The 25,500-nt window shown below is 35.6% G+C and overlaps 1 protein-coding gene across 1 annotated transcript; it reads left to right on the top strand.

Moving 5' to 3' along the window:
* Positions 1–1,751: 1,751 nt before the first annotated feature.
* Positions 1,752–22,723, top strand: LOC131165354 (probable pectin methyltransferase QUA3). The gene is made up of 7 exons (XM_058123068.1): positions 1,752–2,601; positions 13,996–14,199; positions 14,282–14,492; positions 14,581–14,842; positions 15,218–15,592; positions 16,276–16,371; positions 22,200–22,723. The coding sequence occupies exons 1-7, from the start codon at positions 2,179–2,181 to the stop codon at positions 22,420–22,422; spliced, it is 1,794 nt and encodes a 597-aa protein (XP_057979051.1). The 5' UTR covers positions 1,752–2,178; the 3' UTR covers positions 22,423–22,723.
* The last annotated feature ends 2,777 nt before the right edge of the window (positions 22,724–25,500 follow it).

The following is a 25,500-nucleotide window of genomic DNA, read 5'->3' as shown; positions in this document are numbered from 1 at the left end:
CGTGATTTACATCCTACGCTGGTAGAGGGCACTGTTGGCGTAGGTGGGGTTTGGTGCCTCACCGGAGGGGGTTCCAATTGGGCTCGTCGGTGGCAGGAGTCCCTCGTTACCAAAAAGAAAAAAAAGAAAAGAAAAGAGGCCTATCAAGATAAATGAATGAAAACAATTTTAAATTAAAAAAAAGTGTAAAATAAAAACTACTAGTAAATATGTCACGTAAGTTGCACATAATTGTAAATAAAAAATATTGCGTGATTCTTATTATCTTTTTTTTTTTTATAGTAGTAAAATCTTTTATAATTTTTAATAAGCTTTAAATATGTTTTCAAGCTAAATTAATAATATATTTTAATATTTTAGTTTACAAATATCAAAGCATGAATACTCAAAGTTATTCATTAAAAATTAATATTTTATTAAACTTATAGAAAATACAAACATCGACATGAAATACTAATATAACACCGTATAAATATAGGGATATGAAAAGTCTTAAAAAATATATAAGATACAATGTGATACAAATAATATAATTAAAATTATGTCAAATATTGAATTTTCATACTCATATATCGTTACAAATAATAAATCAATAAGTATATTTTTTTTTTATTTTTTATTTTATAAAATTCTCAATATATGAATTTTTTCCAATAAAATATTAATAACTTTATTACAATTTTTAAATTGTGATTTGATACCTAAAATATTAATTACTATTATTTTTATTAATTTAATTATTAATCAATAAGTTTTTTAAATTTTAAATGAATTTAAAATTTATTATTTGAAGGGTACTTCTAAGTCTATAATTTCGTTTATGAAATTTATCATTTAGGGATTATACTATCATTTGTCTAAATGATATTAGACGCTTTACAATAATTTTAAAAGTAACAACAATGCATTTTTTTTATTCTCATTTATATTATTTTTGTGAATTAAATGAATTTTTTAGATCCGAGTCTTGACCTATTCCTTAAACATAATGATAATTTAATCTAAAAAATTATTTACAATATTATTTTTTTGTACTTTTTATATATGATATGCATACACACTAGATTTTTTTGAATAAATATTTTTTTAAGATTCAATTTTAGCATATCTAAAATAAAATTTATAAATATAATTTTATCTTTTTTAGTTGAATTTATTTTATTTTATGAATATTTTGTATTACTTTCAAGATATAAGGATGCTTTAGTCACAAAATGATTCATTCCATTTATAATTTATTAATTTATTTTAGCATAGATACAATGTAAATATCTATATATACAGTTAAGTTTGTTTTATTTTTTAATTAAATGAAAGTTTTTTTTTTTACTCAAAAATAAACTTTTATATATTATGATGGTAATTTGATCTAACTTTAATTGAATTTACTTTATAAATATTATAAATTAATTACTTCTTTTAAAATTATTTGATTTTACTTTCAAAAAATAATAATATTTTTATTAATAAAATGTCTATAATGTCTATACATATATATATATATATATATATAGTCTCGAAAATAAATTTATTTCTTTTTTAAGAAAGTTGATGGTATAAAAAAATTTATTTTAAAAGTGAAAATATTTATACCTGCAAATTAATTAATAATTATAATTTAAAAATTAAAATTTTTATTAAAAAATAAGAATATTTTATTAAAATTTTTATTAAAAAATAAGAATATTTTATCTGTAAAACAATTTACATAATATTCATACATATAAAAGCATAGATTATAAAGAAACTCTAAAATAGAACTGTACTTCTCATCTCTCTCTCCCTCTCCCTCTGTCCCTCTCTCTCTCTCTCTCTCTCCCTCTCTCTCTCTGGGGTTTACATCTCTGCTGTTTTGTTTTTTAATATTTTGGGAAAGAGTCTGCATTGTAGGGGAAAGGCAGCCACTTCCAAATGCCACTCTTCCCTAAGCTCCACCTCTAGTTTGCCACTTCTGCGCTTCACTTGCTGGTGCAGTGCACGACCCACCCTCTGATCCGCAAATCCTCTCTCTCTCTCTCTCTCTCTCTCTCAAAAAACCCTCGAGCTCCAGTTTCACTGTGCTCTTTTCACAAGATCCCTTGAATTGAACGACCCAAAACCCTAGGAATTTGGTAAATTTTGATTCTGATCAGAACCTCAAATCCGGATCTGATCCGACGCCGAGTCGAATCTGTGCAAATGGGGCACCTCAATCTTCCCTCGTCCAAGCGCAACGCCCGGCAATGGCGGCTCCTGGACCTCGTGTCGGCGGCCTTCTTTGGGGCCGTGTTTGTCTTCTTCCTCCTGGTGTTCACGCCGCTAGGTGACTCGCTCGCCGCCTCGGGCCGCCAGGCGCTGCTTCTGTCCACGGCGGATCCGCGCCAGCGCCAGCGCCTTGTGGCGGTGGTGGAGGCGGGACACCAGCAGACGATCGAGGCATGCTCCGCCGAGGCGACGGATCACATGCCGTGTGAGGATCCGAGGCGCAACAGCCAGCTCAGCAGAGAGATGAATTTCTACCGGGAGCGGCATTGTCCGTTGCCGGAGGAGACGCCGCTGTGTTTGATTCCTCCGCCTGATGGGTACCAGATTCCAGTGCAGTGGCCAGAGAGCTTGCTCAAGGTGGGTCTTTATCGCATTCTTGCATTTCTGGCTCATTATTGAATACAATTTAACTTGTTTCATGGTCGATATGTTAGAAGTTGTAAGACGAGGTAGTGTTTGAGGGCAGTGGGAGTTCGTCTGTCATTTTGAGTACTCTTTGGACTTTGCATGCGCATAAATGATTCTGCATCCTAATTTATTTGAAGATGATTTGGTTTTTTATTCAGAAGCATTGTCAAGGTGGCTGAGTTTAGTTGTATGATACAAATTTGCTGCGTTATGAAAGAATTGGGAGTTGAGATATACGTAGTTGGAGATTTGGAATCAACTTTTTGAGCTTGAAGAGCTAAAATCAGTACATTTTTTGAGTTGCTTTCTAGATCATGCATGCACAAATGCCTAGGAATTAGAAAGTCATCAGCTGTATGGAACAAAGGTGTGCTACATTCACCAGATAATAGAAATTTTGAAACGTGGTGTTCCAATCTTTCATTTATAGGAATTTCCTCTGAGGTCCCATTTGGGTAGGGTATTTCAAGAAAGTATATATTTGTAAAAAAAAAGTATGAAGAATACTTTTTAGTGAAATTATTTGTTTGGAAAACCTCAAGAAAGGATTTAGAAATCTTGAGGATTTTTAAAAGGTAATTATGCTAATCTAAATTACCTCCCTAAAGAACACCAGAATTGGTGTGATTTTAGAGATCCCCTGTGGCATATCCTTCCCTATCTCCACCAAGTCCAACCGCACCCGTTGGCGTCACTGTGTTGCACATTCAAAATTGGGTTTGACCAACTTAGCTTGTCTGTTTCCACCAACTTTTTTAAAAAAAAAAAAAAATGCCTTTTATCATTATTAGGTAAACATAATGTATAAATTCCTAATAGATTTTTATAATCCTGGATTTTGTAAAAATTGATGTTTAAAATCCTTTCATTTTAGAAATTTTCAATAATTTACAAACACCCATAAAAATTTTCCTGAAGTTTATGAACCTGCGGTCCCTGGAATCTCATACGACTCAGTTTTGTACGATCCAGTTTAACATTTTCTTGATTAGGAGTATGCATTTATTGTATATCAAGCTATGTGGACCTCATATTGTGTATCACAAAACATAATCTCTCATTTTTAATGTTACTTGGTATTAACTAATATATCATTTTTCGATGATGTGGCTGGTACATGCATTTTTTTTTGTTTTTTGTTTTTTCTCTGTGATCTATGTATCTAGAAATTGGGAGGGAGGGGCCTTTCCTTAATTTCCACTCTCCTCCAAGTAAGTCGGTATGGTATTCAAATCCTTGACCAATAACCGACGTTGTTAGATCTATTTTGTTACTCTATACCATCTCTATGCAAATATGGGTTTAGCAGTTAGATCTACCATCAGCATTGATGCAGTTTGCTTACATGGTGCAGTTTTTGAGTCCATCTCTTAGCCTTAGTTTCAGTTCCATCATTGAGGGCCTATGGCGGATCTTTAAGTATTGAGATCTGAATGATTTGGCTGGTCATAACATTGCAGTTACTGCATTGTTTGTTTTCTTCAAGTGGAGAATTCTCAAATGCCCTACATTTTTATGAAATGTCTAAATAAACTCCCTTTTGGTTTTTGATGAGATAATTATTTTTTAACAAAATTTGTAGCCTTTGTCTTGTGCATATGTAGGAAGTGCTTATCAGCACTAGAATGCTCTCTCTCTCTCTCTCTCTCTCTCTCTCTCTTCTCTCATATTTTAAGACTTGTTTGTGCTACAAACTACAAAGTTGATGGTAAAAGCTTATAACTTTATTTTTCAGCGTAATTATATTTAAAATTGTTTGGTGAGATATATTTGTAAATTGTAAGGGCAGCTTGTGCTGCATCTTTGCTGAACATTTGTCATGCCTAGAACATTTTTGAAGTAATTTGTGGTAAGTGGAACCATTGAGTTGTATTTTTTTGAAACCAAGGTTTTGAAAAGCATGAAACGAAGGTTTTAAAAAGCATGAATTCCTTTTCATTTAAAGCCCCGAGTGAGAGTCATTGATAGGATTGCAATTTTATTAGATTGGCGTTGGTTGGACGTCAATGACCTAGTCCTTTGTGGGCATTTGATGATTTCTTTTTAATACCAAAATTGGGTTTTTGAAATTCAAATGACCAAAGTGGGAGACTTTTTAAGCTAATTACCAAGTACCAATGTAGGCCAATTCACATCCTGAAGATGTGGACAGTTGTGAATCCCACCATCTGGGTCTCCTCCTTGCTAGATCTCCTTGGTTTTTTGTGTTCTTTCTCCTAGCTTGCTATCTTCTCCATTTGAAACAAGGTCTCTACTGCATTCTATCCTCTCCTTTTCCTCTCCCATGGAGAGTGCACCAGCAGCACTGGCAGCACATGACAAGAAGATTGAAAAATGGAAGCGTTTACATCGATGGCCTCAAAGGCCTTGCCCCTTCATCTTCGTTGTCTTCATCTCTTCATCTCCTCGCATGTTGCCCGGGAATGAATTCAATGAGTGAATGTGCTGAGCAAATTTGACGATGAGGAAGAGGAAGAGGAAGAAGATGTCAATTAGATGTGCCGGTACCCTGGCAAGGTTGACAATCCTCGTCAGTAGGGGTGACAAAACGGGTCGAACCCGACGGGTGACCCGTGATCTACCCATTTAAATCGAGTTTGAGTTTAATATAGGCTGTAAATGGGTCAACTCGGACCCGACTTGTTTATTAAATGGGTTAGGCGGGCTTGGGTCGGGTACCCGTTGGGTGACTCGTTTATCTTCCTATATATATACATAGTGAAACATTGAAACATTTGAAACCTAACCCTAAGGTCCTAACCGACTGCAGCACGCCATCTTCCAAGTTCCATATGGCCATCGTAGCCTTCCATCTCAGTCCCTTCCTCCTCATCGTCGCCGTCCATGTCAATCACCGCCGTTGAAGATCTGACGGTGGGTTCTCGTGATGCCGGCGGCCATGAATCGATCACTGTCGAGCGCTGCGGCAACTTCTCCGCCATCTGCAAGTGGACGGTCTTCAATTTCCCTAAGGTTAAGGCTAGGGCTTTGCGGAGCAAGTACTTTGAAGTCGGAGGCTCGCCGGCTTTGCATGTTACCTCTCCATCTACCTCCAAATACTGGATTCTCGCAGCACGTCGTCATCTAGGTGGGACTGCTTTGCCAGCTATCGCCTCGCCATTGTGAACGACACCGACGAAGCGAAGTTTGTTAATCGCAATTCGTCGCACCAGTTCTCGACGAAAAAGAAATCACACAGTTGGTGCGAGTTCACCCCTTCTTCATCAATCTTTGATTCTATGGCCGGATATTTATTTAACAATGATTGCATTTTCATCACTGCTGATACACTTATTTTGAATGAATCTGTCAATTTTGTGCGCGATAACAATGAAGTGCAATCTGTGTCGTCAATTTCGTCGTTGGTTGCTGGGAGTTCGGTTTCGGATGTTTTGAGCGGGAAGTTCACTTGGAAAGTCCACAACTTCAGTTTGTTTAAGGAGATGAGTAAGACCCAGAAGATAATGAGCTTGGTGTTTCCAGCTGGAGAGTGCAGTTTGAGGAATAGTGTGTGTTAGAGTTCGGTTAGTGGGGTTGAGTATTTGTCTATGTGTTTAGAGAGTAACATAAATAAATTATATTTTTTTAAACGGGTGACCCGTTTATGACCTGTTTATTAAACGGGCGGGTTTGGGTTTACATAGTAGTTACCCGTCAATAAACAGCTCAACCCGAACCTAGACCTGTTTAATCTCGACCCGTTTATAACCCGCCCGAACCCTGCCCATTAACCCATTTTGTCACCCCTACTCGTCAGCATCAAGTTCATGGGTGCGCTGGTCTACTCCCTCTCTGTGATCCTTCCTTCCTCCATCTGATTTGCTAACAGCGCTGGTGGCCACAAGTTTCATAGACAAAGCAACCAAATTGACATATTTGGCGAGGTCTACAAGGCAAACTTAGGCAGTGTTGTGAAGGAACAAGAAATTTGATGGGCTTTTCGTGCACCCTTCTTACTTGGACTTACAATCATCAATCCCAATAAACCCTACTACTATCCTAGATGTGAACATTACCAGCTGCCCTTTTATTTGCACTACCCAAAATTTTAGAGATTTGGATCAGTCCTTTAATGAGGTGGGCTTGAAGCCATAGCCCTTCTTGTTAATGGGGCTTTGAAAATTTTAGAGGATAAGGTTGGAGTGAAGACCTCATCTCAGGCAGAGAAGATGGCAGGCCTGGAGAAGAACACCAAGCCAAGGAGAAGAACCAGCAAGGAAGAGATCTGGATGGTGGGACCCACAGCTGTCCATCTTCAATATGAGAAATGGCCTACAATTGTAGTTAGTTTAAAAAATTCCCGACTTTGGCAATTTGAATTTTCAAAAACCCACTTCAGTAAAAAAAAACTCGCATTTGGCTTGGGTGATCTTGAAAGATTTTGTAAAAACTCATGGTTATTTTATGGGCATATATATTAAATTCCTAAGGTTGCAAGATACCCCTAAAATATGGATATGCAACACCCACCTTTGCCTTCGGTAATGTTGGATTCTCATCGAAATCCAAATTAATAGGATAAAATATCTCCGTCATTCATTGCTTTAGAATGGAATTTTCCTTTCTTATTCACTATTATTATTATTATTATTATTGGTTTTTGAAAATTTGGCACTATGATTAATATTATTTTCTATTAATAACTATTATTAAAAATTTCTATTAAATTAATTATTATTTGTCTCATTGTTATTAACATTTTGTTTGGTATCACTTTCAAAAATTACGAAAAATGAAAACCAGAAACTGAGAAACTAGAAACATAAACTAAGAACCAGAAACTAGCAACCTGTTTGGTTAATATTTATAAAACTAAAACAAATTAAAAACTTAATAAAAAAGTACTCATTTTTGTCTTTAAATCAAATAATATTATTATAAAAATATGATTAAAGTAATAAATTTGCAAGATAATACACATTAAAAATACTATAATAAAAATAAAAAAATTATTATAATTATTTACTTAATTGTTATGCTTTCAAATTATACTTTTCAATAAAGAATTTATTTTATGTGACATTTGAAAAATAATAAAAATATTTTGTAATTGGATTTATTATTATTTTTAAAATTTATGTATATTTTTATTTTAATTATATTTAAAGTCATGTTATCATTTAATTTTATTTTTAATTTAAGTGTATAATATGAATGATTTAATAAAAAAAAGTATTTTAGATATTAAAATTTCTAGTTGCCCAAACAATTGAAAACTATAAAATTTGGTTTTCAATTTTTTTGCATATAGCTGAAAATTGACAACGGAAACAAAAAACTGACGACATAAACAAACACATATTTATAAGTTGTTTCTTTATTGTGTAGAAGTAGAAATAGAAAATAGAAAACAACAACAATACTAAATAAGTTCTAACATTGTTATCATGGTTATTGCCACCACTGCTACTAATGGTAGGAGTATCATCGTCATCAACTCATCATCTTCTTTAAAAATATTATTATTGATATTATTATTTTGATAAAAATTATTATTATTATTGCAAAAACAAACAACAAAAACAAGCTTTAAGTTCCATTTAGTGGGGTCGGCTATATGAATTTTTTTTTCGCTAATTCAGATGATTGAGGGTATTTTCTTCAACCAACGTAAGAGCTGTAAGATCCTTTCTCATTACTTCATTCGAAGTTATTTTAGGTTTACCTCCTTTCTCTTCTAGTGCCATCAATAATAATTAGCTTGCTCCTTTCTCACCGGTGCACCACTTGGTCAAATGCCCAAACCATTCCTTTCCTTACTCTCAACTGGTGCTACGCCTAACTTATTGCAAATATGTTTGTTCCTTAATTTATTTTTTAATATTATACTACTCATCCACCTTAGCATTGGCATTTTGGCCACATTTACTTTTGAATATGTTGTTTCTTAGTTGCTTAACTTTCTAATTCATAAAGCATGACTGGTTTTATAGCCGTGTTATAGAACTTTCTTTTTAATTTTAATGGTATCCTATGATTGCATTACACACCTGAAACACTCCTCCATTACCCAACCCGCTTTATCTCTATAAACTACATCTTCTCCAATTACCCCTTCTGCTTGCATAATAGACCCCAGATGTCAAAATCTACTAGTGTTGTTGATTTCTTCATGATCAAGTTTAATCTTATCTTCAATATTCCTCCTTGCAAGGCTGAAATTGCATTTCATATATTTTGCCCTTTCTACTTATTCTAAAACCTCTAGACTCTCCAAAGTTTTAACATAGATTCTACCTTGCTCTTACCCTCATCAATATTGTTAATACAATATCATTTACAAACAACATACGCCATGGGATATCGTTTTGGATATTCTCAGTGAATTCATTAATCACTAAAACAAATAGATAGGGGGCTCAAAGTAGAACCTTGATGTACTCCTATCGTGAGTGGAAATTCTTTAGATTCTCCTCTTGCAGTGCTAATGCTACTTGTTACTGTGTCATACATTTCCTTATTGACATCAGTATATCTGCTGCAAACTCCCTTCTTTAGTAAAGCCCACCATAGAACTTCCCCTAGGTACCCTTACATAAACTTTCTCTAAGTCAATAAAAATCATATGCAAGTCTCTTTTCTTTTGCCTGAACTTCTCCGTTAGCCTTCGTAGTAGATAAATTGTTTCAAGAATTGACTTATATTATTATCATTGCATATTGATGGATATTTTAGTAATCTAGTTGAAAAACATCGTAACATGCATGGCTAACTGTTCAATCTTATATTCCCAAAAATCTTGATGGGCAAACCAAAGAAAATATTCAATTAAGGTGGTAATCCTATTTTTGAGTATGACATGCATAGGAAAGTTATTCCTAGAGGGCATTTGGGATAACCTGCACAAAACAGCCATTTAAGATTGATGAGGCTGCCCGAACTCCATTGGCACTCAGACCATCCTCATGTTTGGTAGTACTGACCTGGTTAATCATCACTGCCAAACATATGTGTATGCATGTGTTTCCCTTGATGCTTCTTTCACACTGATCAAAGCATGAGACATTTTGCAACAACCACTGCCCCATAAACCAACCCTGCCCACCTTGGGAAAAAAGCTTAAAAAAAAAAAAAAACCAAATTCAGTTGTATGTCATTATAATGACAAAGAACATCTAAGTCAATTAAATCTTAATTAGCATTACAATTTTTCTAACAATGTTAGTAATTGCTATATAATCTCTTTGAACTTTAAGATTCTAAATATTTATGACCAAAACCTATTAAATTTTCAAGTAAGTACATATAAACTTTGCATGTTTTATTTGTAAATATTCATACACTGCATGTAGGTTAAGTTTGCATTTTGCTGGATTAAGGCTTAAACCCAACATTAGACCTTGTTTGGCCATATCCAAATTAAAACCCCAGTGATTGATAACATAAGAGCACTAGTATTTAGGTTTGGACATATATTTTGGGATAAGGTTGTTTGCCCTCTCCTGTGGGGGCACTAGCTTCTGGTTCTTGTAGGGGTATTTTCTTGAATGATGTGCAAAGATATAGAGGTGCTATTCACATGTAAATTTTATTGTCTTCTGGATAACTCATTGTTCTCTATGTTCTCTCTCAAATTTTTCAGATAGCAAATCTTTCTCTCATTTAATTGATCTTATTGTTTTATCTAAAAAAGAAAATGTGAGAGCATCAGTGTAAATAAGTCCCTTTGATGTACTGGGCTGCTCAAGCTACACAAGTATGCTGGATCTGTCTTGCTTGTAGTTCACTAAAGCTTTGCCTGGTTCAATCTTGCTTTCTGCTGAATTGCCAAACTGGAGCATTCATAAGCCTATTTGAGCTTGTCAGATTGCTCCTTGGTTTGATTTGGTATTTGTTTCAACAGTTCGCTTGGGTTTCTGCATAAGAATCCAAGCTGCATGACTGTTGAGTCGCATAGACGAGTGAGATTTTGAAGAATGAGAAATACTTGAGATTGCTGTAAACACACAAAATGCGAAAAGATGAAGACAGAACAATTAATAGCAGTAGTTTAGAAAAATCACGGCAAATGAATTTATGCATGAAATCTGGTGTTAATGTGCAGAATATCTTGAATAGAATTTCCTCCAAATACTGTTTATAGGACCAAATGAAAGACTGTTAAAGATTATTTAACAGTTTCTAAAAAGTCTTTTAAGAATTTTGAAACTGAAGATGGCATATTTTTAAATAGGGTGTGGCATAGTTGTTAGAATTATATTATTTGTGATTCAAATTGATTCAGCCTCAAAATGAGAGAAACCTTGTAGGAGAATCAAGAATTTTACTGAAACATATCCCTGAACTGCTCTGTGAATCTGTTAAATTGATATAAGTTCAATTGATTCCCATTGGCCCGCCCTAATTGTTTTAAAAACCCCATAAAATACCCTTTGGATGCTTTTTTCTCCCACATTAGGTTTCGCTTCTATATTACAGCATTCTGTCTCCAAAAGAAGTAGAGAACATGACTCTTGGCCTTTGGTTGAAGAGTTGTGAGAAAAACTAGTTCTGTGTGCTTTGCCTCCCCAAATCTTGGGTTTTCTCTTGTTCTGCCACTGAAGTTGGGACTCTCTAATGGCACTTTCTGGTCTGCTGGAGTTGGGTTTGAAGTTTGGGAGACTTCTCAATTTGAAGTGTTAGTTTTTTATTATTTTTTAATTCTTAGTTTTTTATTGCTTTTGAATTATTAGAGTAATGACTATTTAACTGTTGTTTGTGCACCACAAAGTTCATTTTTAATTAACTTTTCTTAATTTCTTAGTGCTTTTAATCATTTAATATTATATTTTTATCAATGTATCACATGCACGTATCTTATAGTCTGTATGTTTTGTTTTTTGTAATATTCGAACTTTCTTAGTGCTCTAGAATTGTATTTATATGTTTCTAAAGGCAAGAGCCATTCCAATTGGCAGCATGATCAGTTCATTAAATGTCATTTCTTTATTGTGTTTGTTCAATTGTTTTATATGCATGCATGTCCTTTAAAATTTGTACCTTAGCTTCTCATTCGTCTTGATTTTCTATTTTTGATTCTCAATTTTCAAAACTGGGATTTTCATTCGGAATTCAAATTTGAATTTGAAAACTATAGGGCATGGTAGTTGAAAGAACTATATTTTATAGAAACAAACAATGATTGTCCACAGAAGAAGAAGACAGTTTTCTTGTTTTTATATGTTCAAATTTTTTTTTTTTGTTTTCTTATGGGAGATTTTCTGTTTGATTTGATATTTTTCATTGTGAAGAACAAACTGGAGTAAGAAGAAGATGATGAAAAGAGGTAAGACAAGAAAAAGGAAAGAAGGGATGGGAAGGGGGATGAGTAAACTGTTTAGTAGATTGCTGACACATGTATGAAAAGTGAAGGTGAATAACATACAAGGTTTTAGAACCCTAGAATCAACAGGGGCGGTTTTAGAACCCTAGCATCAACAGGGGCTTCAAAAACTTGATTTTACTAGTGGAAAAATCTGGCTTCTCATAAAAAAAATTTCTGCTCTCAGGCTGAAATGGAGTTATGTGGGTAGGGGTGTACAAAATTTACCGAGAAACTGAAAACCGACCCAATACTGAACCAAAATAAGTTCCAGTTCGGTCTTTCGGTTTTTGAAAATAGAAAATTTCAAAAAACCAAAATACATTAGCACTGCCCTACAATATAATATTGAACTAAAATTGATATATATATATATATATAATATATATAAAGAAATTCTTCAACTAATAATTTTCCAGTTCAATTTTGAATAAAATAAATGTATCTTCACATTCTTAATTTTTTATTTAATTTTAATTATCAAAATAGAAATCTGAAACAAAAAAAAAAAAGAGAAATAATTTATTTTTATAAACTTGGTGAGACTCCCCTCCCTCACAAATTTTCAATGTGGGACAACAAGAGTGTGAAAGCTCTCAATGCTCTCAGCCTCCCCACCTATTCTTGTCCCACATTGGATGTGGTAGAGATTTGAAGTCTCTCCCCCACCTATAAATATAGGTTCCTCCCTTCCCTTCCTTTCCAACTCCCAACCCAGCTGCTAGCTGATAGGTTGAGGGCTTCCTTTATTGCGCCTGGCCCATATTTGGCTCCCAAGGCCCTCCATAAAGGCCCAATTGTTGTAATGGGTTTGTATTGGGCTGAGGTTCAATTCAGTTAGAAACTGAAAACCAAACTGCAGGATTTAAAAAAAAAAAAAAACCAAACCATTGGTTCACGGGATAATTGTGAAAAATAATTAAATAATTAAAAAATCGGTTAAAAACAGAAAAAACCGTAACCGAACTGCTATGGTTCTCCGCGGGATAATACAGTCGGTTCAGTTTTCGGTTTTGCTTCGGGAAGTTTAAAAACTGCTCGGTTCGGTTTGATTTTTGGTTTGGCCCATAACTGAACCAAACTGAACCGATTACACCCCCATAATGGCGGAGAGCCTACTGTATTCTTCTCTAAATATAAGTGGAAAATGTATACCTGACAAAATAGCATGTAAATTTTTATCCGTCTATTTTTCTATATGTGTGTGTGTATGTTAGACATTTCATAGACAATAATATGTTTCAAGTGGTATCCCAATTCAAATTCTGAATATGTTCCAAGGAAAGTTAATCAAGAAAAGAGTAATTGTCATGACAAAAGAACCTGTGCCATGCCAATGTCATGATCACCCCATACCGATCCTGGTGCATGCAACAGACACTATCAATTAACACCTTTAGCTCTCTCTAAATGCATACTCAATGTTAGATCACATACCAATGCTTGTTGCTAGAACATATACAATATAGTTGTGCGTCTCCCAATGCCTGTACCACATATTAATGATAATGCTTGTGCCACATAGACACCCTCGATCAATGATTCCAGCTCACACTACAAGCATATTCAATTTCTTGTGAAACCTTTATTGGTGTCATATGATGAGTGGGCTTTCTTGAGGATTTATGCTGCTTCAATGCACAATTACAGTTGTGAACTATACTGAGTTGATTTTACTGTTGTCTAAGCTTGGTCCTCAAGCAGTCAAGTTTGAAACTCAAGGCTGATCGACCTGTGGTTGTGTGTGAATGAGCCAACTACTGTGCCAAGTGCAGGTTGTTTGCTGGATATATATATATATATATATATATATATATATATATATATATATTTTTCCTGTTGTACTCATGACGTGTGCTTTGTCTTCAATCTTATCATAATTAAAAGACCATCTTGATTACATTCAGACAAGCAGACTTTGAACTCTCTTCTTGGACTTTTTGTTCTGGTTCATATTTGTAGAGGAAATTTTTTTTTTGGTGCTGCTTCACATCAATGTAATAAGTTAACTATATTTCTTTCATATTATTATTTATGTGCAGATATGGCACAGCAACATGCCATACAACAAAATTGCTGAGAGGAAGGGTCATCAGGGATGGATGAAAAAGGATGGTCCATATTTTATTTTTCCTGGTGGTGGCACTATGTTCCCAGATGGAGCAGTACAATATATTGAGAAGCTTGGGCTGTATATTCCCATAACTGGTGGGGTTTTGAGAACTGCTCTTGATATGGGATGTGGGGTATGGGCTGTGTTCTTCTCTCTTTGAAATCTTACTATTGGTTGAACTTTTTGAAATATCACAGAATTCAATGATCTTGCAGGTTGCCAGTTTTGGTGGGTACCTACTAGAAGATGGCATTTTAACGCTTTCCTTTGCTCCAAGAGATTCACACAAAGCTCAGATACAATTTGCCTTGGAAAGGGGGATACCAGCTTTTGTTGCAATGCTTGGCACTCGCAGATTGCCATTTCCTGCATTCTCATTTGACTTGGTGCACTGCTCTCGATGCTTGATCCCGTTTACAGCCTACAGTGAGTTTCTATGACATGCCCAGATTTTGTACTTCTATTGTTTTATAGCCCTCTGCTACTTATGTAATTAAGGAAATTTTCTTTGCAGATGCAACATATTTCATGGAAGTGGATAGGCTACTTCGCTCAGGGGGTTACTTGGTTATATCTGGCCCCCCAGTGCAATGGCCCAAACAGGACAAAGAATGGGCAGATCTCCAGGCTGTGGCAAGGGCATTATGTTATGAATTAATTGCTGTGGATGGAAACACTGTAATCTGGAAAAAGCCTACTGGAGATTCATGCCTCCCCAACCAAAATGATTTTGGACTTGAATTGTGTGATGAATCAGATGACCCAAATTATGCATGGTTATTATCCTTACGATGCGTTTGTTTTTTTTTTTAATTTCTCATTTGTACTATTGTGCGTTTTATGATCTAGTGTAAATATAGATTTTTAAAAGTTTTTTTAATAGAAAAAGGAAACTTTATTTGAACAGATTGGAGAAAAAAGTACAAAGAAGAGGACCATCATAGGATTTTTTTTCCTTTCTAATTATAAATATACATTCTGATTCGTTATATTTCTAGATCTTAGTGAGTTCTAATTAAAAAAACCTTATATATTTTCAAATTCAACAAAATGAATATTTTAGCATTTGGTCTAACAATATCACTTTTGACAAAATTTTATCTTCAACAAACTTGTTGGGAACGGATAATCTAAGCATAATTATTTTCCAGGTACTTCAAGTTAAAGAAATGTGTGAGTAGGACATTATCTGTGAAGGGAGACCTAGCTCTTGGAACAATTCCAAAGTGGCCAGACAGGCTAACAAAAGCTCCTTCAAGGGCAACACTACTGAAAAATGGGGTTGACGTCTTTGAAGCTGATACTCATCGGTGGACAAGGAGGGTTACATACTATAAGAAATCGTTGAATTTGAAGCTGGGCACTCCAGCTGTACGCAATATAATGGACATGAATGCATTTTTTGGGGGTTTTGCTGCAGCGCTTTCAGCTGATCCTGTGTGGGTGATGAATGTTGTTCCTGCTCGCAAGCCATCTACTCTTGGTGTGATTTATGATAGAGGCCTTATTGGGGTCTACCATGACTGGTGAGCTTTCAAACCATGCTTTATTCTTGGAAAGAAGATGCGAAGCTAGCATGATTTTTCATTTTTTCATCATAGTCATTGTTCTTTTTATCAAAGGAACATAAAAGAAATTTCAGCATCAGTAGCTAACTGTGACTAGCATATCGTACAAATGTAGAATGGCCGTTCATTACAAAAATATAGGACTGGCACTAAGTGTGACAAGCTTCAAATCAGAATTGATCGAGTACAAGGTTGATCATCCAAAGTTTGCCTAGACTTTGCCTGTCTTTTCCTTGTCTTCTAATGTGCTAATCTAGCTTCTTTTTTGGATTGGAATTAGTTTTCCCATATGGAAATCATATGGTGGACATCATTCTTGTTCTCTTGGAGCTGTTGCCTAGAATGGTGTTTTCTAGTAATTTTTTAAAATTTGGTAATAGAAACCTTAGATTGAGTACTGCCTTTCACCAGGCCTGGGGGTCTCTGTGCATAAGTGAAGGGGACTTCATATTGGGTTGTGAAGATTTTCCTGTGTGAATAGTTTTGAACCAAAAAGAATGAAATCATGAGTTGATTACACTAAATCCATTCTTTTTCCCAGTTCCCTACTTATTGGCTTACAGCCTTCATGCATGATGTTGTAGTTGATATTTAGTGGGAAGTTTTACTGTTCCATTAATATGAATGACTGCTTCTGATAGGTGCGAGCCTTTCTCAACATATCCACGGACTTACGACCTCATCCATGTTGCTAGCATTGAATCACTCATAAAACATCCAGGTTCTGGCAAGAGCAGGTATATCTAATTTATAATGACTTCCTTCCCTACTTTTTACTTAAATTATCCATAGATTTTCATAGTATCTGCGAGGATTTCTTATGGAATGTGGCTATATGGAGATACCCTCCTCCCGTTCTCACCTTCTTAGTATTATATACAGTGAAATTCATTCAATATTTAGAAGGTTTTGGTAATATAATAGTAGATATTGCTATTTTGGTGATGCATTTTGCTGCATGAAATTTTCGTTCTTATCTTCGAATAGACTGTGATGGTTGAAGTGGCAGCAAAGGGAATTTTTATTTTAATTTAACATATATTCCAATTTTTTTTCATGGAAAATGAATTTATTGAGAAAAGAGAGATGTGCGAAGAAGAGGAGGATAAGATGTCCTAAGATAAATAAAATAAACGAATGAAAAGGAGAAAAAATAAAAAGACAAGATAGGGCAATATGGTCAAGCTGACAAAGCTATCCAATCCTGCCGAGAATTGGAGAAGCAAATTCTGCTATAATAGCTGGATGAACATGCTCGTGATGAAGCCGGAAAAAACAATCCTGTCCTAAAGCATATGCAAAGGGTGACAGCAATTGTGAAAGTTATGATCTCCAGCCAAATGGCCCAGAATGCTGCATACTGTATCGTACTAATATATTGTTGTATAATACATTATATTACACCTATTGGCATATTATGTCATAATTGGTTAATGCTACTCAGTGTTTTAAAAGGCACAGGCATGGGGTGAGCATTTTACTCCTAATGAGGCAGGTCATAATCCTCGAGGTACTGAAGCATAAGCATTTTGAGAATTTAATATTTTTGTTTAAACATACAAAAATAAATTATATATACCAAAAATAATTTGAAATTTATTAACATAAATTATAAATTTGTCTGTCTTAATTTTAAACTAAAAAGTAATTTAGGAAAAAAAAATCTACACAAGTTAACAAAATTGTCTTCATTGCCCATGCACTGCAATGCTACGGCCCCATGGCCTCCTACAGTCACGTGCCCTTGGTGAAGGTTGCCTTCTCATGCAGTAAATTGCCTATCTAGTAATTTTCTCTTTTACAGTTGATTACCTCCCATAAATCAGAGAGAGGGCCTCCTACAGTCATGTGCCCTTTGTGAAGTTTGCCAGGTTTCTTCCCACCACCGTAGTTGATTGTTAAGAGAGAAAGAGAGAGAGAGAGAGCCTTTCGTGAAGGTTGCCTTCCCACCACCCTAGTTGATTACCTTCCATAAATCAGCAATTTCCTCTTTGACAGTTGATTACCCCTAGAGAGAGAGAGCCCAATTGTCTTGTGAGAGAGAGAGAGAGAGAGAGAGCCCAATTGTCTTGTGAGAGAGAGAGAGAGAGAGAGAGTCCAATTGTCTTGTGGGAGAGAGAGAGAGAGAGAGAGAGTTTTCTCATTGGAGGAGCTTGCTGAAGAAGATTTATAGTGGCTTTGTATAAAAAAGATGGAGTACTCATTGAAGGGAGGGAGTTTTTAAAAGTCGATTTTCATTGATAGAAGCATGAACAAAAGGGCATTTTTGCCCTATTTTGTAGTTTCTTTAATATATTTTTTTTATATTATTAAAGCAAGTTAATGGTTCATCCAAAAGGCATATGCCTTCTCTTAAAGGGGGTGAATGACACGCTTTTTTAGCTGGGGCATGTACTCTAATCCAAAAGGCATATGCATTTTAGGACTTCCGCATTTTGAAGTACACTTAGTGCGTTTTAGCCTCAAAATGCATATGCGCCTCAGAAATGCTTTTAAACACTAATGCTACTACTTCCAACACACTTTCAATTGTCAACTAGAAAATTAAGGGCAATAGGAGCAAATATAATCTGAAAGAGACCTATACATTAAACTTGACATGAACTTATGTAAGACCAAAAATGAAAAGACATCAAGGGATCAATGGAAATGAGGTGTGTCCATTAATTAAAGTAAGGGGTCAACACACCAATATTTATTCCCTAGTAACGTATTCATAGTCAAAATGTAACCCCTACGATCCACTAGTAGGGAAATCAATAAGGAGGCATCCGAATGCCAATAAAAAGGATCCCCTAAAGAAGGTAAGACTTCTCATCTCATCCTTATTCACACCTTTACTGTTGCAATCACACGATTCTTCCAAATTCCCTGACTTAGGCATCTGAGTGGTCCCTCGGAACACACCTTGGCTTCTTTAAGTTGTTTTTCTTTCATTCTTGACAAATTTTGGTAGCAATGTTTGGCGTCGTATGTGAGAGACTTGGAAGGATTTCTTTCTAAAACTCAATCACGGTTGCATCATGCAATTTTGAGCTTGTTGTTGGGGATCAATTGCTCTGGTCCGTTCACTCCCCACCACTAGACAATTTGCGTGCAAATTGTGCCTTTAGACCAATTTCTAGCCTTCAAGGTGGAAGACATGCTGCATGATCTTACAATATAAAAAGGATCCTGTGGAACATGACTCAGGGGCTATCCAAGTAGAAACAACACCTAAGGATAAGGCGATGGTACCACATGAAGCAGCCTTGAAAATTTCAAATCAGACAAAGAAAGTAGAAGGAGCCAATAGTTTCGGCATTAATGAGAAACAACCTTAGGAATTTGAAGAAAAACTCAAGAAAATTGATCGACTAGAAAAGCTGGTGAAAGAAGTTCGCAACTAACCCTTAATAGTGGAAACCTCAGTTAGATCTTTTGATCCCCCTTTTACCAAGGGAATAATGGAGATCCCTCTGCCCAGTAAATTCAAAATGTCCATTTGATGAGCACCGATCATGAGGCAACAGTAGACGGGAACTGTTGGGCAAAAAAATTGACCTATTTGATGAGTACCGTTCATGAGGCAACAAGAGACAAACACTACTCGACAAAAAATTAATCAATTTGATGGGCACCGCTTATTAGGTCCAAAAATGTCCATCTGATAATCTCCGCTCATGAGGCAACAAGAGACGGACATTGCTCGTGAAAAACAAAATTGATTTTGATGAGCACCACTCATAAGATCCAAAAATGTTATTTGATAAGAGCATCACTCATGAGGCAGCAAGAGACAAACACTCCTTAGCAAAGTATAAGTCCCCATCTAGCGAGCATCGCTTATGATGAAACAAGAAACATGCATTGCTTAGCAAAAAATTGACCTACCTAATGATCACCGCTCATGAGACCTAAAAATGTCCATCTAATGAACACTGCTCATGAGGCAGCAATGGACGGGCATTGCTTGGCAAAATATAGACCCATATGATGAACACTGTTTATGGGGTAACAATAAACAGGTAGTGTTCAACAGAGTATTGGCCCATCTGATAAGCACCGCCGCTCATGAGACTCAAAAATGCTCATCTAATGAGCACCACTCATGAGGTAACAAGAGATGACATTGTTTAGAAAAAAAAAATGGCTTATTTGATGAACATTGCTCATGAGGCTAAAAGATGTCCATATGATGAGCAATGCTTATGAGGTAGCAAAAGACAGGTATTGTTGGGCAAAGTATAGGTCCATTTGATGAGTATCGAGTAACAAGAAACGGACACTGCTCGGTAGAGTATTGGCCTATCTGATGAACATTGCTCATAAGGCTCAAAAATACCCATATGATGTTTTGATTCAAATATTGTGATAATAAAAGGAATTGTTGTAAATGCAATATACTCTTGAGCCAAAAGGTAACTTTTTAAGACTCAAGAGTAGGGAGACAACTGATATAACCTAAAAGAGATACCGACATTAAATTTGGCATTTAACTTATGGTAGGTCAAAAATGAAAAGACATCAAGGAATCAATGGAAAGAAGGTAACATTCATTAATTAAAGGGGTTAGCACACCAATTTTTACTCCCTAATAATATATTCATAGCCAAAATGTAACCCCTGCGATCCATTAGTAGGGAAATCAATAAGAAGGTGTTCCAAATGTCTATAGAAAGTACCCCTTAAGGAAGGTAAGACATCTCATCTCATCCTCACTCACTCCTTTATTGTTGTAATTGCATAATCGTTCCAAATTTCTTGACTTAGGCATTAGAGTGGTCCCCAGGAGTACATTACCGATCCCCCAAGCCGTTTTTATTTCATTCTTGGCAGGTCATCGAAGTCATGATTGATGCAAATTCTTCCAGACAAATTTTGGCAGCAACAAGAGCTATAGTTATTTTTTTCTTCTTTTGGAAGCATTCTTCAGGTTAGATGCTTCTTTCTGTGTTTGCTATTCCTTTATTTGGGGTTTGATGATGACATGTTGATGTCTAGATCTGTAAATCCTTGCTGTCAACTGTGTACCTGTCAAGTGTTATTTGAGGATTGATTCTAGATGCAAGTATTTTTGGTGGCTTAGTAAATGATTACTCTTGTGCAGGATGGGAGATCATGAGTTCACGAATAGGTTGTGGTATGAGTGTTTTAGCTCATCACTTTTGATTTCTTACCTCTTGGTTGATACAACCGTATATCGATTGAGCTGGGGTCGGGCTATGACTTGCATTGGGAAGATCCTTGTTGGAGAATAATTAAGAAGAGTAGGGTTAAGGAATTTTTGAGTTAAGTTAGTAGTTTATTATGTATGGGGCTTGTTTGTAGTATTTGTGTATTCTAGGGGTATGTTTATAATATAATTTAGTTTTAGGGGTTTTTGTGTAATTTTCGTATGAAGAGGCTTTCGTATAAATGGTATGTGAAAGTTATGTTATGGCACTTGATGAATTTGAATTGAATTGAATGTGATTTTCCCCTTGTTATCTCCTCTTTCCTCCCTTTCCCTCCCTCTCCTAATTTCTCCATGGCTGCAGAACCTTGATGCTGCCCCTACATCGCTTAGCTAGCCCTCTTAAGACTCCTGTGAGCCTGCCTTGGGCTCCTAAGGTAGGCCCATATTCTGCAGGCTTGTCTGTACAATCTCTTCTATTCTTTGGTTCTTGGGGTGGTTGGGGTTTTGACGATCATATATATGAAATTGGGCTCCTAAGGTAGGCCCATATTCTGCAGGCTTGTCTGTACAATCTCTTCTATGCATTGGTTCTTGGGGTGGTTGGGGTTTTGACGATCATATATATGAAAAGTTGCCTCCAACCCTTTTGCCTAGAAAAAAAAGAAAAAAAGAAAAGGGATTGTGATATTAGATGCCTGGGAAAGAAATATTAGGTGCTAGATGTTCTGAGTATTGGTGATGGTAGAAATTGGATTTTTCACTAGACAAATAAATTCTTTGCCATGTAAATAGTAGAACCGATTTTTTCCTTCTATTTAGAAAAGGATAAAATACCCCATAATTAGTTATGTTAATTTTATACACTGATAAGATGTGACCTGAACAATGAAAGATGGTATCGTTGTAGCCATTCTCATGTAGCCTGGGGCCATGGCTTTTTGATCTTTCCTTTCGCATTTATACTTCATAGGAGTGGTCTTTGTTTAACACGTTCGTCATGAGATTCCCCAGTCTGTATGTGGCATAGATTTCAATGGAAAAATTTTTAGTGGTTATGCTCTTCTAATAGTATTTATGTCTATCTGTAATTCTTTTCTTGGTTTTGGATAAAAAGGGGAAATAGCACCCAGTTTTGTAGTCTCTCTGCACTCTGCACCTGTCATACTTGGTGGCTTGAACTACCAACTTCAAAATTTGAGGATTGATGAGAAGCAGTTCAGATGCACTTGGCTTCAAGGCCATTGGCAACCATACTTCTACTAATCCAGTATAATGTGTTGCCTTTATCCTAAAAAATTGTTCTGGAATGTTTAATCAAATATTTGTTCAGCCAAAAATTTGGTTAAAATGCCTAAATTAGTCTGAGAAGTTGCGTGAGTAGTATTAATGTGCTGTATTTTTTTGCAGATGTAACCTTGTGGATTTAATGGTTGAGATAGATCGAATGCTGCGTCCGGAAGGAACAGTTGTGATTCGAGATTCCCCTGAAGTAATTGACAAAGTAGGTCGCATAGCTCATGCTGTAAGGTGGTCAGCGACAATACATGAAAAAGAACCTGAATCACATGGGAGGGAAAAAATTCTTGTTGCAACCAAAAGTTTTTGGAAGTTACCATCAGCATCCCATTGACACAGCTGTGTTCTTTGTAATGTAGGTATTTACTGCTTTTTTATTCTGATTTTCAGCCAAGATATCCATTACATGCATCAAATTGATGCAATTTTCTTTCTTTCTTTCTTTTGTTTATTTTATATCAAGAGGATAGTAGCAATCTTAGATTGGGAGGAGATATATGTAAAAGATGGAAAAACTAATGCAGTTTTATGCTAGAATATGCATACTGGTGGCAGTGATATTGTCAGTTGATTTTTAGGATGAGCTGTAATATGATATTATTTACCATCAATGTATCAAGAACTCTACTGCCTCATCCTCTTCTTCATCTGCTTCTCCTGTGGCGTGTGCTCTTAGTTACTATCTTAAAGTAGAACTCCTAGCAATACCAGGATTTTGTACCATAAACCTTTTTTATAGGAAGGTTTAATTCCTGTTAAAAGTACTCGTTTACTCAACTCTCTGAACATTGCACCATGACCCCATTTTAACCAGAATACCAGATGACAATGGGCCGTCTTCGGATAGCGCAGTGGCTGACCACTGACCACAGGGTGTCCTTAGATAGCGCAATCGCTTATCACAGGGTCACGGTTTGATCTGTTGCGTAGATGGTTTTAAATCTTTCGTCTATAATTCTTATGCACCTGTATCATACATAGAGCCTTGGGTGTACTTAACAGTGGATTATATATATATATATATATATATATATATATATATATATATATATACTCTTTAAATATTATTATTTTCCGTTTTCCACGACATTTAAACATTGATCAGGGCAGAACTTCCTTGAGGTATCTACAGTGCTGCCTGTGTTTTTTATGTAATAGTTTGGCAAGCGACAAGCGGCACATCCGCGCCCTGTGGTGGTGCTGGTGTTTGTATTTGTGATATATATATATATATATATTATTTATCATCATTTTTGTGCACATGAAGCTAGGGCCAAGAACAGTCCGAGGGGGACCATTTGAGGTGGCTTGTATTAAAGCCAGAAGGAACAGTATGGGGAGCTTTTCAATAAAGCCTGGAATTAGGAATCACGTGGCAGACCCAAATGGTGGAGTGTAGTTGAAAAGGACATAGATTTGACTTGATCGTATTGATCATTGGTACCATTTTTTGATGCTTATTCAGTTCGAGAGACTTATACCTTTCACATTCTAGAAAGCAGAATTTTTTCCTCGTACACTTCTACTTTTCTTTTTCTTGGTTTCCCAAACTTGAATTTATTTTTTGGTAGTTTTCTTTTAAAGGGTTGGGGAATGGCAATAGAACATAACACCCCAACATGCAAAAAATAAAATATTTGGCGTTTTCCATTTGCTGGTAGAATTGTGCAACCAATGTGTTAAGAAGGAATGGCTTGTGTTGAATTCGATAGGGCATGAGTCTCTGAGGCTCGATCCGACCCACCCTGACACTGCTGTAAGAATCTTATCGGATTATTTTCATGGGTTTAACTTTATCTATGTTTATAATAAAATAGTGTTTAGGAACAAAAATTTTAGATTTTGGATCTAAAAGTAATTAATATAATTCTGTATTTTTTAGTTTATTTAAATTTACATGACGACAAATCTGTGAGTATTTTTTTAAAAAAATACATGTAATTTTATACTTCTTTTTGTTTTAATTCACATGAACGTAAATTCAAGCCACCAAAAAGTGGACGCCAATCTGGGCCAAGTCAACTCAGTGCAGGCGTAGGGTTATCATTTAATATTGCAAAAAAGTTAAAGTTGGGAACTGAGGCCATCGCCCAAGATTGACTCTCAATGATTGACCTACAAAAAAGAGACCACCACCATTCGGCGAACCAGTAAAAAACCTTTTTATCATACCTCACATCATTTCATTGTCATTGAAACTTCAGTAAATTAACTCCAAGGTCATGGTGTCGGCAAAGCATTATTTGATTCTTCCTAGCTACTCGTGCGCCAAAAAGTGTAGGAACTAGAAACCAAAAGTAAGTTTATTTTAGCCACGGATTAAGAAGAAGGAAAGAAAGAAAGTAAGAAAGGTTGGGCCGTAAGAAGGCTAGCCTGGTTAGTTCCAAATGGATTCTGTTTAGATTTGTCAATGGGAATTCTGAGAAGGATTGCCCTAAAACCCACATTGCACTCTTCAATGCATCAATAATAGTAGATTTGGTAGTCAGTTTGATTCCATTGGGTGGGTCATTCGCCATATCTCATAGACTTCATGCCAATAATTCATGAGTGACCTTGATTTGGAATGATTTGATGAGTTTAGTTAGGTGTGATTCACTCTATCAATAATTGCTCTTTGTTTTGTCAATTTTCTTACTGCAAATCTTGAAAGATGCTGAGTGCAACAACCCCCCCCCCCCTCTCTCTCTCTCTCACTGACCATTTGATTTTTTCATTTTGAGAGAGATTTTAAATTTGAGTTGATAAAATCTATTAAATTTAACTACCCAAATTTGTGTTTTCAAATGCAAAACAAATCGATGCTTTCTTCTAAAACAACGATAGAATGAAGAATCTGGACATTTTTTATGGGGCAAAACCTTAAAATGAGGTTTACCGTTATTCTTGTGGTTTCAAATTTCATGATTACCATACAATACTCACTGTTTAGTGTGTTTTCACTGAATGAGAAGACCTCATGGGAGAACCAAACTTTATTTCCCCCCCCCCCCCCCCCTTGCTAGGCTTTGCAATTTATCTCAACCTCTCAATAATCTCCCAAGAAAGTACAAGGATAGATCCCACTTGTAGGATACATATAGGTGGGATCCACTCCCTATGTCTTGAGAGAATGTCAAGGTATAATCTTCATGTTATGTGGTATGATATCTACTTGAACAAATATGTTGAGTCCTCCATAATCCTCGATCCTAATATTTATTAAAAAAAAATGCAAGTTTTCTCTTATATTTAAAAAAGGATATAAAATTTCCCTTGATATTAAATTATGATAACACATATATTCTTTCTATTAGTTAGCTTATACCATAATGTGATACTAACAAACGTTGTCATGATAAAAAAAATTGTCCTTGACACTTAGCCTTTCACTTTGATCTTACATGTTTATTTAGCAACACAATTGATCCCT

The sequence above is a fragment of the Malania oleifera genome, chromosome 10 (assembly GCF_029873635.1).
Source record: "Malania oleifera isolate guangnan ecotype guangnan chromosome 10, ASM2987363v1, whole genome shotgun sequence".
In the NCBI taxonomy this organism is placed as follows: domain Eukaryota; kingdom Viridiplantae; phylum Streptophyta; class Magnoliopsida; order Santalales; family Ximeniaceae; genus Malania; species Malania oleifera.
Note: the sequence above shows the minus strand (reverse complement) of the source record. Positions and strands in the feature narration are given on the sequence as shown.